This window comes from Phocoena phocoena, chromosome 8, assembly GCF_963924675.1.
Source record: "Phocoena phocoena chromosome 8, mPhoPho1.1, whole genome shotgun sequence".
Lineage (NCBI taxonomy): Eukaryota > Metazoa > Chordata > Mammalia > Artiodactyla > Phocoenidae > Phocoena > Phocoena phocoena.
Genome location: NC_089226.1, coordinates 14,880,873 through 14,893,648, shown reverse-complemented (window position 1 = coordinate 14,893,648; position 12,776 = coordinate 14,880,873). Strand labels below are relative to the sequence as shown.

The 12,776-nt window shown below is 52.9% G+C and overlaps 1 protein-coding gene across 1 annotated transcript; it reads right to left on the bottom strand.

Moving 5' to 3' along the window:
- Nucleotides 1-1,474: 1,474 nt before the first annotated feature.
- On the bottom strand, nt 1,475-11,971 carry SCN2B (sodium voltage-gated channel beta subunit 2). The gene is made up of 4 exons (XM_065882685.1): nt 11,806-11,971; nt 3,111-3,277; nt 2,599-2,809; nt 1,475-1,913 (listed from the first exon to the last, which is right to left on the bottom strand). Exons 1-4 carry the CDS (start codon nt 11,873-11,875, stop codon nt 1,714-1,716), a joined length of 648 nt encoding a protein of 215 aa, XP_065738757.1. The 5' UTR covers nt 11,876-11,971; the 3' UTR covers nt 1,475-1,713.
- Nucleotides 11,972-12,776: the final 805 nt, after the last annotated feature.

Sequence of the window (12,776 nt, the reverse complement as noted above, 5' to 3'; positions counted from 1 at the left end):
GGGTCCCAGAAGCTGTCAGAGTCCCATCTCTACCCCCTTTCCCCAGACTCCTGCCCTGGGCTCTGACCCCCTGAGCCCGGGCAGGGCCTGAGCTCTGAGAAAGGCTGGGAAGTGCTGCAGAGGGTCAGCCTGGGGTGGGCGTGGGGCATTCCAGCAGCTCTGCCCTTCCACTCCCATCACCCCATCCCTGCCTCAGTCACAGCCTGGAGGGGCTAGGCTCCAGGGAGGTGAGCAGGACTGGAGGAGCTCACCTCCCTCCCCTCATCTCCTTCATCCCTCTGTCTGCAGAGGCCCCTCCCACTGGGCAAAGCGTGGCTTTATTCATCCAACCTGGAGACTGAGGAACCAGAGGAGAAGCAGGCCCCTCGGTTGTGAGTTTGAACCTCAGTCTCCCGGTCTGTAGTATGGGTGACTTGGCTAGCTGATCTCTGAGGATCTTCCAAGGCAGTTTCTCTCTGTCTCTCTCCCGCTCCTGAGGCTTGAGCAATTCCCTCTTCATGTGAGTAAAATGGCAGTGAAAGTTGGCTCCCCACAAATGCTACTTTCCTCCCCCCCAGAGAGAACTGTCGGGGCAGAGGAGGGTGTGACATGGCTCCAGATGTGACATGGCCACAGGGTCTCAGAGGCTACAGGGCTCCCCTCAGGCTTCCCTCAGGGCCAAAAGCCAGATGAAACCCTGCTGAGGGTAACGGGGAAATTCTGAACAGAAGCCCCAGCGAGGTCCCCGCTCTGCACACCTACTCCTCTGACGTGGCTCCCACCCCCTCTCTCCTTATCTCCGCACCTCAGCTGCTCCTGGCCCAGGTGATGGTGGCCACCCTGGGGGAGGAGGCAGTCAACCTTGAACTCCATTTTACAACGGAGCCCCCAGCCCCTCGTCCCTCAGCTAACTTTGCAGTTGCCTCCTGTGAGTGGGTAACTGCGGTGAAAAATGACCACCACCTGGAGAAACACGACTCCCCGCCCCCCACGGCCTAGCTCAGCAGCCCTTTGGTACTTTTCCTGCCAAAAATCCCAAGGGCTTAAGCAAGCCCACAGAAACCCAGAGGCTTCTGTGGTAGCAGCTATTGAAGGAGAAAGGTGAGAGCAGAGCTCCCTGGGCCAAGGCTTGTCTCCAGCTGCCTCCAGCTTCCTTCCCTTCAAGGCCCAGGAAACGCACGGTCATCCCTTCAACACACCCCCAAGTTATAGGAACCCATCACCACCCCCGTGACAAGGCTGCCCAGGGCTAGGGGCATCTCTGGGAGCAGAGGCATGCCACACCCCAGGCCTTCTAGAGGCAGCCAGCAGAGCCCCGTCCCACCTGCAGGTCCCCTCTGAAACGGCCACCAGACCAGTCCACGCACTGGGCAGACTGGACAGCTGGCCTCCTCCTCCTCCACTGCCCACCCTCCCCCTTCTCTCTCTGCGCCCCTCCCACAGGCCTCCTGCCTCTTCTCAGAGGCTGGCAGTTTTGAGCCCGCTTCTCCCTCCCCCCAGGGCCCACACATCCCAGACGCCAGGGCAGGTTTCTCGAATCAAAGAGAGGTGAGTCTCTCTTGGTGCAGGGTGGCAGATACGAAGGGAGGGGTTCAGGAGGCCCCAGGTCAGCCCTGGGATCCTGGTTCGAGAGAAGCACACCAAGAGAGGGCAGGCGGGGGCACACAGTGCGGGGCGGAGAGTGGGAGGGAGACAGGACGCAAGGGAGGGGCTGCAGGGCCGGCCGCCCGCCCGTTACTTGGTGCCATCGTCCGCGTTGCCCTCTCCATCCGTCTTGCCCTCCTCCTCTGTCTTCAGGTCATCCGTGCTCAGTTTCTGCTCTTTTTTCCTCCTCACACACTTTACTACCATCAGCACCAAGATGACCACAGCCAGAAAGCCCCCGACGGAGGCGCCCACGATCACGGCCACAGTGGAATCCCGCTCAGGGGGCTCTGGAGAAGGAGAGGAAACAGACCCGCTGAGCCCTAGGGCTGGAAAAGGGAGCCTCGTCCACTGGCCCCTGCTCCCTGCAGTAGGTGTGGGGTGGTCCTGACTTTACTCTCCTCCGTGGAAAGCACTCTAGTCAAAGCAAAAATCAACCCAGGCCATGGACCTCTAAGCGCTCCACCCACCCCATAATCCCAGGACACCTAAAAGCCCCAGGGAGGGCAATATAATGCAGTATCCAAGAGGATGGACTTTGAGGTCAAATGGACCCAATTTGAGTCCTGATTGTACTATTTATTAATTGTGTGACCTTAGGTACCTTATGTAGCCTCAGTTTCCTCATCTGTAAAATGGGAATAATCATAGTACCTCCCCCATAGGGTCGTATGAGGATGAAGTGAGATATTGCATCTAGAGAGTTTAGCCCTAGCTATAACTGAGACGTAGCAAGTGTCCAATAAATGAAAGCTGCTCTTGGGATTCTTAAGATCGTGATCATGCTGGATAGCATCATCAGGGCTCCCTGAGACATAGTCCTCAAGGAAGGGAAGGAGTAAAACAGGTGCCTTCCACCCAGCACATGTTGTTGCTCCCACCCCTCAGGAGGGCACAGCCTCTCCCAAGGAGCCCCAGCTAGTCCTGCCGGAGAGTAGCTGGGTGGGAATGGGCAGGGCCCCAGCAGCCCCTCACCTTCCATGAGGACTTGCAGGTAGATCCTGCCATGGCCGCGGTGGCGGTCGGGTGGGTTCATGATGTAGCAGTTGTAGGTGCCCTCATCCTCCAGCTGCACGTTTCTCAGCGTGACTGACACGTCATACTTGCTGGGGTTCCCTGAGAACTCCACGCGGTCTCGGAACCGCTCCAGCTTCAGGTTAATGATCTTCATGCGGAACTGGAGAAACTGGGGGGGCAGGAGGCGACAGGATAGGGGGCTGCATGAGCAAGGAGCTGCAAGGACAGCAGGAAGCCCCTCCCCCCATGCCCCCTTCTACCTGGAAGACGGGCAGTCACCTCTAGATCTCTGTCACCCTCCCAGGGTCACCCAGCCATGACAGCACACCTCTGCCAATGCCCTCAGGAGCAGATAGCCCACCAGGGTATGCTAGGGTCCTGGTACGGTGCAGGGGCAGGTGGTGGGAAAGGGGAGCTTCACGCTGTGGGGCTCCTGCCTCCCCCACCCCTGCTTCCATCTGAGAACTCACCATCTCCTCGGAGCAGTTACTACACTCCTGGTAAGTCCAGTTCAGGGAGAACTGTTTGTGGTTCACGGTGTAGCAGGAGTTGAAGGTGCAGGACAGGCGGGCATCAGAGCCATTGAGGACGTTGAGGGTGGTAGGTACTGTGACTTCCATGCTCCTCCCTGGTGGCACTGTGGACAAAGCCACAAGCTGGTGAGGATTCTGACAGACAAGGCCGGGGGGGCAAGCCTCTGCATCTGGTGGGGAGCGGAGCAGAGCTAGGACAGCTGGCGGGGTCCCTTATGGCTGAAATTAGGGGGTGGGGTGCAGCGGGGTGGGCAAAGCTCCTAAGCGGTGACTGATGTGGCCCTTGGGGTGGAGAGAGAGCACATCATCTGTCAAGCCAGGGACAGACAGATGGCCTCAAGCCTTCCCTCCATCTGGCTGTCCTGCCACAGGCCTGTCATGGCCACCTGATGGCTTAGACAAGGGGCTGCACGGTGCTGGCCTCGGTTCCCCCTTCTTCCCACCACTTTCAACCGTCTCGGCTGAGCCAAAGCCCTTCCAGCTGAAGCTGCAGTGTCCCCTGGGGGCAGGCAGCCTTGAGGACAGATGCAGACACAGAAGGCCTCGCTCTCTATACCGCAGGGAAGAGTCAAGCCATATGCCCAGCCCAGCCCAGCCCAGCCCCCTTCTCTTCCTCAGGCTCCTGGCAGGGACAGCAGATGAGCAACGGGAAGGAAGAGATGCCCCAGAAGCATAGGCACAATTCGAAGGGATCAACTGATGGGTCTACAAGGACAGGAGCCCCTTTTGGAGATGCCAGGCCTGGACACACCGCGGCAAGGAGCTGATACAGGCTGCAGGGACAGCAGGGTGCAGAATCCTCTGGGGAACACTGGACCTGGTCCAGGAGCCCTGGGTGTGTGGCCTGAGAAGGCCCATCCCACTCTGACATTCTAAGCAGGGCAGAGTCTAGGGTGAGGGGAGTGAGCGGAAGCTCTCCCAGCTGAAGCTGCAGTGCCCATCCCACCCCCCCGCCCACAGTGGGGCAGAAAGCCTTGGGCACGAGATTTAAGGGGGTGCCCACCCTCAGGGTCATGCAAATACCTCCTTAAATTTTGCACCCTAGGCACTGCACTCCCCTCACCCTAGCCCTGGGCTGAATTCCAAAATTCTCTGCCAATATGGTCAAAACCTCATCCCCAAAGATGAATATTCTTTATAAAGGAGAAGCAGTAATGCTCAGTATCAATCATTCATTCACTCATTTACCAAATATTTATAAATCACCTCCTGTGCCCCAGGCACTCGGTCTAGGCCCGAGGGATTATTGCTGTGATGGAGGCAGGCAGAGGTAGTGTAACATGGAGCTTATCTCCTAGGGAGAGGGACAGACATCAACAGGGAAAAGAAATAATGTAACTTCAGCTGGTTCACAGGCAAGGGCTGTAAAACACAAAGCAAGGTGCAGGGTGTGTTTGACATCGGGTGGTCAGGGAAAGCTGCTCTGAGCGCTGCCCTGTAGGTGGCCCCCCCCTAAAGTGAAGGAGTGAGGAGCCATTTGAAATTCTGAAGGAATGCAAGGCAGCAGAACATCGAGAGGAAAGTTCCAGCGGTTGGAATGAGCATCACATATCTGAAGCACGACCAGCAGTGATCAAGGAGGCAACTGGAGAGAGCTGAGGTCCCAGTGTTAGGCCAGGACCGGGGCACTATTCTTCTGAGTGAGAGAAGAAGCCGCTAGGGGACGGCAGGGGGGCAGCTAGGAGGCACGGAGACCCCATTGGATATGGTTCAATCCCAGCTCTGCCTTCTACCGGCTGGGAGAACATGGGCAAGTTCCTCCATCTTCTGAGCCTCAGGCCCCTCCTCTATAAAACGCAGCTGATGATACCTACCTCCTGGGGTTACGGTAATAATTAAATAAGATAAAATATGTAAAGCCAAGGGTAGGGGAATTCCCTGGCGGTCCAGTGGTGAGGACTCAGCACTTTCACTGCGGTGGCCCGGGGTTCGATCCCTGATGGGGGAACTAAGATCCCGCAAGCTTCAAGGCACAGCCAAAAATAAAAATACAAAATAAAAATAAGGCAAAGGGTAGCCTAAATTCTCCTCAAGTTCTGCCCCCTAAGCAGGAAGGGCTTAGGCAGGGCCACGTTGGAGCCTGACCCCTCAGGGCAGCCCCTTGGAATTCCCCCAGATTGCACAGGGCTCGCGTTTTGCAGAAGATTTCGCTGTGCAAAGCTGCCGGGCCCCACGCCAGGAACAGCAGCACTGCAGCCTGGAAGCAGGGATAGCGAAGCCCTTCCACTCGGCTCATCCCTTCGGATGAGTGGCCAGGGCCAGCAGGCGGGACTTAAGAACAGGAGATGCTCTGAACTGCTGGCCAGGGAGGTCAGGACCCAGCCCTAGATGGAGGGACAGGCGCACGGCTCCACCTGCAAGGCCAGGTGTGCTGAAGTGCTCATCAGGGAAATATGAACTGGAGAGGCTGAGCGGCAGCCCCAGGAGAACAAAGCCCAGTTCCCATCTCCTCGTTATGAAAGCACTGAGCACAGTGCCAGGCGAGGAGGAGGTGTGCTGAAAATGCCATCTCCGCCCCCGCTCTGCAGAGGCGGAGGTATCTTCAGGGAAGGAGCCCGGCAGGGCCTTGTCCTGAGCTTACCTCACATCCCAGGAACACCTTGCTTCTCTAGCACCTTCCTTGGGAAAGTTCTGCGACCTTCCCAGGGCACCTGAGCAAAAGGAGCCTCCAAGTGGCATTAGGAAGTAGGTCCCACACATCTGGCTGACCCATCCCTGCCTCTGTCCCTCCCCAGGCCACAACATCACTCCAGAGACAGAACTTGAACCCTGCCAGGAGCTGCCTCCAACTTGAAGGAGCTAGCACTCTGCTGTGCGGGAGGGCAGGGCCCCGGGGAGTGAGGGGCCTTTTCTGGCCAGCAGGAGGGGGGCAGACTGAGAGGTGCAATGCGGCTCCTTCCCTGCATCGCTATGGCACAGCCTGCAGGAGGCACCAGGCGGACACGTGTGCCCTCTAGTGGTCAGAGAGGTCAACCGTCAAGTCCCAACTGCAGAGAGAGGAACAGGAGTCACCAAAGCAGGGGGAACCTCAGGAATTGTAGATCCAGCTCCATCATCTTACCAACGAGGAAAGTGAGGCCTGAGAGAGACACACAGCAGGTAGGGACAAGCCGGGTCCTGAATCACGGTTCCTGACTCCCAGTACAGCGCCCACTTCCGCCTGAGGTCTCCCAGCGTCCCAGCTCAGGGCAAGGGCCTTAGGCCTTTCACCAATCCAGGCCCTCATTAAAGATGAGGAAATCATCATGCAACGAGGACAGAGCTGTGAGCAAAATCCTGGGCTCCTGATGAGCTCTGCTGCTTCGGGAAATTAGCTGCATCCACGACTAGGGCCACAAAGGGACTTCATAGTAACGACAAGGTGCTTACTGTGTGCCAGGCGCTGTTTACATACCCTACAGATATCACCTCATTTAATACAGCAACCCTATTATCACCCCCACTTTCCAAGTGGGGAAATGGAGCACAAAAATGTTAAATGAATAGCCCAAGTTCACAGCTGGTAAGTGACAAAGCTAGATTGAAACCCAGGCTGCCAGGCTGCCAGGCTCTAGACAGCAGGTTGAGAGGTGGAGGCTGGGTGAGGGGGTGATTTTTGTACCAAGGGGTCCCAGTCCTCCTGCTGTCTACGTGGCAGGTCCAGCCCCCATGTCAGCCCCCAGGCAGTCAGGCTGGCCAGAGGGGAATGGTCTTCTTTAAAGGAACCTCCATACAAGGCAGGGCTCACAATCTTCCTGGTTTTCCCATTTGGGACCAGGTCTGGAGACTGAGTCTCTGATCTCCAACTCACAGAAAGGAAATGTTTCAACAAGGGTACCGTAAGGATGTGGCTTTTGAGCTCAGTTCCAAAACTTCACCAATGCCCAGGGCCCCTCACTCTCTCTAAGGTGTATCTAGGCACCTCAGGCCCCATGTCATATACTTTTCTAACTGGCCCGTCTTGCAGAGATCACAAAAATTTGCTCATCTCCTGTCAAACACTATTTCCTACACAGACTAGAAGTTAATTCTCTTCATGCCTCTTTCCAACTCTACAGCAACCTATGAGGTAGGTTAATTTTTTTCCTGGTTAAAAAAAAAAGAACAGAGTTTGTCTAAGCAGAGAAATCAGTCCCCACCCTTCTGGAGCACGCTGTGTCCCAGGGCAGCCCCTGCCACCCAGGTGACTGTGACACGCAGCCCAGCTCCTGGGCTGCCTTACCATTCAGACCCACCACCTCAGGTCTCCCTCCAAGGCCAGGCCACCTCCATGCAGCCAGGAGAGCACCTGTCCTTGTCACCCCTCATCCCCAATCGCCATTGGCTCCCTGCTGCTTTCAGGATCTCGTCCAGGCTCCTGGGTTTCTGAGCCCTTTGCCATCTGGGACCATCCAGCATCCCAGCCTCATTTCCTGTCCTACTCCCAACGCTTCACGTTTCCTCCGCTCCAGTGACCCCGGAGTTCTTACTTTCCTGAAAACGCCGCCTTCTTCCACTCCTCCGTGCCTTTGCACGTGTTTTTGCTGCAGGTTGGAAAGTTCATTCACCCTGCTGCCCCTGAGCCCTCCTGCTTACCCCGCAGATCCCAGCTAACAAGGCATCGCCCCTGTGGCAGCTTCTCCAGTGCCCGTGACCTCTCCCCAGACCGGGAGGTTTCTGTCACTTCCAGACCGGGAAGCAGAATGGCATAGTGGCCAAGACCAGCGCTCTAGCACCGTGGTCTGATCTTAGGCAAGATGGTTCACCTCCCAGCACCTCAGTTTCCTCATCCGTAAAATGGGAGACAGCATTAGGCCCTACCTCCTGGGGCCGTTGTGAGGATTGAATACTGAAACATAAAGCTCACAGCGGTGCCTGGCTCATGGTCAGCCCCCACCAAAGGTTGGCTGCTAACAGCACATGGGATGCTGCATTACTGTTTTTTTGTTTATGTTCCCTAGTCCCTCGGGAGGCTCTGGGGAGCTGATTCTTATTTATCTTGGCATCCCTGGACCCGGGACAGCATGTGACACACAGTGGGCACTCGATAAAAGTCTGGAGAGGGAAGGGAAGGCGTTTTCCCCTGTGTGTCCGTGTGCAGTGGTGTTGAGTGAGGACCGGACTCCACTTTCTAAGCCTTGCCTAACATAACCCAGACTTTGGTAACCAGGCCAGTGACCATGGAGCCAAGAGTTTTGAGAAAAACTCTAAGGAAAACCAATCATTTGGATTGCTTCTAACTGAAAACTAGTCCCATGTGCTTCTGTCGTGTGTACAGCAGGTTGGCCAGCTGTCCCCTGTCCCTTTGTCAGCTCTGTAGTCATCCTCGCAAACCCAGGCCCTGTCTCAGTCCCCTCCCTTGTCACTTGGGACATCCCTCCATCTTGGGGACTGATGCTGCTACAACCACCAAGGTTCCATTGTCCACTTGAGCCCTCAGCCTTGGAGTACCAGGGCCTGTCTCATCACAGCACCAATCAAGTTCAAGCTCAAGGTCCCTACTCCTGCACCCTCTCCCCATCCAGGTTTGCAGAGGCTTTAGCTTCCTCCCACCACCGCCTCACAGCCCGCATGCCCTGACCTCTTCACCCTAGATTCCATCTTCCTCTAAGCCACACCCTGGTCCTGGTCCCCGAGCCCCCTTGCTTTCTTCACTTAGATAAGGCTCTCCCTCCTGCAGGAAGCTCTCCCTAACTCCCCAAACAGGTTGCCTGTCCTCCATCCTCATTTCCTTGCACACTGGTCACTCACCCAACTCCCCTCTTTTGCCTGTACTTAAGATTCTTTGATCCAAATTATTGTTACTATAGCAGCATCATTTCTTAAGTATCGGGGGCAGTAGAATTCAGTGGTTAAGAATGGGGTGAAGCAAAAATAAACTCAAACCAGACACTATTAAACTCTTAGAGGAAAACATAGGCAGAACACTCTATGACATAAATCACAGCAAGATCCTTTTTGACCCACCTCCTAGAGAAATGGAAATAAAAACAAAAATAAACAAATGGGACCTAATGAAACTTAAAGCTTTTGCACAGCAAAGGAAAGCATAAAGACGAAAAGACAACCCTCAGAATGGGAGAAAATATTTGCAAATGAAGCAACTGACAAAGGATTAATCTCCAAAATTTACAAGCAGCTCATGCAGCTCAATAACAAAAAAACAAACAACCCAATCCAAAAATGGGCAGAAGACCTAAATAGACATTTCTCCAAAGAAGATGTACAGATGGGCAACAAACACATGAAAGGATGCTCAACATCACTAATCATTAGAGAAATGCAAATCAAAACCACAATGAGGTATCACCTCACACCAGTCAGAATGGCCATCATCAAAAAATCTACAAACAATAAATGCTGGAGAGGGTGTGGAGAAAAGGGAACCCTCTTGCACTGTTGATGGAAATGTAAGTTGACACAGCCACTATGGAGAACAGTATGGAGGTTCCTTAAAAAACTAAAAGTAGAACTACCATACGACCCAGCAATCCCACTACTGGGCATATACCCTGAGAAAACCATAATTCAAAAAGAGACATGTACCACAATGTTCACTGCAGCTCTATTCACAATAGCCAGGACATGGAAGCAACCTAAGTGTCCATCGACAGATGAATGGATAAAGAAGATGTGGCACATATATACAATGGAATATTACTCAGCCATAAAAAGAAACGAAATTGAGTTATTTGTAGTGAGGTGGATGGACCTAGAGTCTGTCATACAGAGCGAAGTAAGTCAGAAAGAGAAAATCAAATACCGTATGCTAACACATATACATGGAATGTAAAAAAAAAAAAAAATGGTCATGAAGAACCTAGGGGCAGGACGGGAATAAAGACACAGACCTACTAGAGAATGGACTTGAGGACACGGGGAGGGGGAAGGGTAAGCTGGGACAAAGTGAGAGAGTGGCAGGTACATATATGCACTACCAAACCGATAGCTAGTGGGAAGCAGCCGCATAGCACAGGGAGATCAGCTCGGTGCTTTGTGACCACCTAGAGGGATGGGATAGGGAGGGTGGGAGGGAGACACAAGAAGGAGGGGATATGGGGATATATGTATACGTATAGCTGACTCACTTTGTTATACAGCAGAAACTAACACACCATTGTAAAGCAATTATACTCCAATAAAGATGTTAAAAAAAAAAAAAGAATGGGGTGAAGTCAGACAACCAGGGGTTCAAATCTCAGCTCCCCTTAAACTACTGTGACCTTATTGGGCAAGTTACTTAACCTCTCTGTGCCTGTTTCCTCATCTGTAACGTGAGGATCATAATGTATCTGCCCCATGCGGTTACCAGTTGCCGTGAAGACTAAACAAGATACACAGCGCGTGGACACGTGAAAAGAGTTCATAAAGCGTAGCTATAATTAAGCACTTGCTATGTGCCAGACTCACAAAAAACCCAGGCAGTAGGTATTCTCCAGTTCACCCAGGAAAGAACTGAAGCTCAGAGGGGAGTAACTTGCTGATAGTATGAAGTAAATGACAAAGGCGGCTTTAAACCCAGATCTAGTCCAAAGCTCGTGCTGTCTCTACTGCCTGAGCTTCCCTAACACTCCTGCTCTGTTGTTAATATGTTCAGTAACTCAGCAAAGCTCACAGGCCTTATCATGCAGGCTGCCAGGGGCCCTGGGCTGTCTCTAGCACTCCAGCCCAATATCCAGCACAGCATGCCAGAGAAGGAGAGAAAAAGAGGGAGAGAAGGAGGGAGAGAGAAACTTTGTGATGGGGAATATTCCCACTGACAGCCGTTGGACTGGATCCTCAATTGCTATGCCAGCAATGAGTAAGTTTAAGAGCAAGAAGGAGACTACCTATAAAGCAGGCTTGCAAGTGACTCCCTAGCCCACCTACCCACCAGGAAGTCCCTAAGTGGCCATGTATGAAATTAGCATTTGGATGTCTTGACAGTCGGCAAGGTGGGGCTGGACAGTTCAGAGATGTGATCCAAAGGGCCACAGCCACACTCATGTGTTCCCTTTTTTTCTTTTTTTTTTTTTCTGATCCCTTCACCTGACCCCTCCTCCACTCCATCTGGCCCAAGCCAGAGAGCTTCTCCATCAGTGCCTGCTTCAGCAGTTCTCTTCCCAATGCAGAGATCACTCCTCAAGCCTGCTTCCCACCTACGCCTCCACACACTGCAACAAATCGGTGGTACAGATTTCCAGGAAGCCAGACCCAGACTCAACTTTCTGCCCCTCTACTCCCCCCGTACACTCTTTTCTGACATCCTAAATCCACCAGATTCCAAAGATCAAGGTTCACAGAAGAAGCCCCTTAAGGGAGCATTAAGTCCCAGGAGATTTGTAGCAGCTAAAAGAAAAAATCCATGAAGAGGCTCTGCACATCAGCCTACCCTCGGCCACCAGCCCCACATACGTCGATTTCAGGGAAATCCAAAGAAAAATCACCTCCCTTCACAATTGACACCTCCAAGGAACCCTCAGCTCCCCTGACCCAACGTTTCTGCGACCAAGTCGTCCCAGCGTTATGCAGTCCCCAGCCACATCTCCCCCCATCCCCGCGCCTCCCTTCCCAAGGACAATGCCGAAGGGAGGCTCAAGCGATGTCTTCTTTCCTGCCCCCGGCCCCCATCCTCCTCCTGTTGCGGCTGCACTTCTGTACCCTCAGAAGCATGCAGATGTGCCGTCTAACTTACCCAAAGAGAAAAAGAGACTGAGCCCCGCGAGACTGAAGGCAGGGCGAGGTAGCCAGGCATCTTTGTGCATTTTCAGAGACTGAGATGTTAGTCGGGTGGGATAGGGAGAGGGTGATTTGAGGGGCCGAGGGCTACAGGGGAGGAATGGTTAGATGCTAAAAGAAAAATGCACAGATGTACTTCAAAGACACATACAACATTAAGGAAGCTTTATTTCCATCTCTCTAATATGGCCGGCTTGTATGTTGCTGCTAAAAAGAGAGAGGGAGTGTGGAAGGGAGAGAGAAAAAAGTGGATGGAGTAAATTTTGTGGTTGGTGGATTTCGAAAAGCAGGTGGGAGGGCATAAAAAAATCTGTCTGCAAAGAGCAAAGTTCCTCGGAAATTTTTACCCTCCAAAACCAGAACTAAAGCATGGCCTGCCTTTCTTCTCCACTTGGGTGATTGTTGGAGTTGGAAAGTTGTTTGAGGAACCCATTTATTTCAAAGCTGCTGTGAGGGGTGAATTCTTTTTGTCATTTAAAAACACCCAAAAAAGGAGATGCTAGTTTTTGTTTTGTTTGAAAAGGGTTCAGGGAAGTGAGGTGGGAGACTTTCAGGACGTAAGAACTTCCTCATTTTTCTAGCATTTCCACTGAAAACAGAACAGCAGGTTGGTGTAAAAATACCTGAGAGCTCTTACAGTCACTTGCAACATGAACTTTTGGGGAATCCGGACTCAATCAAATCAACAGTAAAAAGACATTGTTGAGATAATTGGGAAGAAAATAAATATGAACTGGGTGTTAGATTATATTAATGAATAATTCTTGATTTGGTGGGGGGAGCGTTAAAAATTTTTTGTGGTTGGGACTTCCCTGGCCATCCAGTGGTTAAGATTCCGTGCTTCCACTGCAGGGGGCGTGAGTTCGATCCCTGGTCGGGGAACTATTATCCCACATGCCCCATGGTATGGCCAAAAAAAAAAATTTG

Coding starts and splice junctions, on each gene's coding strand:
- SCN2B (XM_065882685.1), bottom strand. CDS start 11,875: ATGCACAAAGATGCCTGGCTACCTCGCCCTGCCTTCAGTCTCGCGGGG. Junction 3,278..11,805: donor CAGTCTCTTTTTCTCTTTGG/GTAAGTTAGACG, acceptor CTTTGTCCACAG/TGCCACCAGGGAGGAGCATG. Junction 2,810..3,110: donor GTAACTGCTCCGAGGAGATG/GTGAGTTCTCAG, acceptor CTGCCCCCCCAG/TTTCTCCAGTTCCGCATGAA.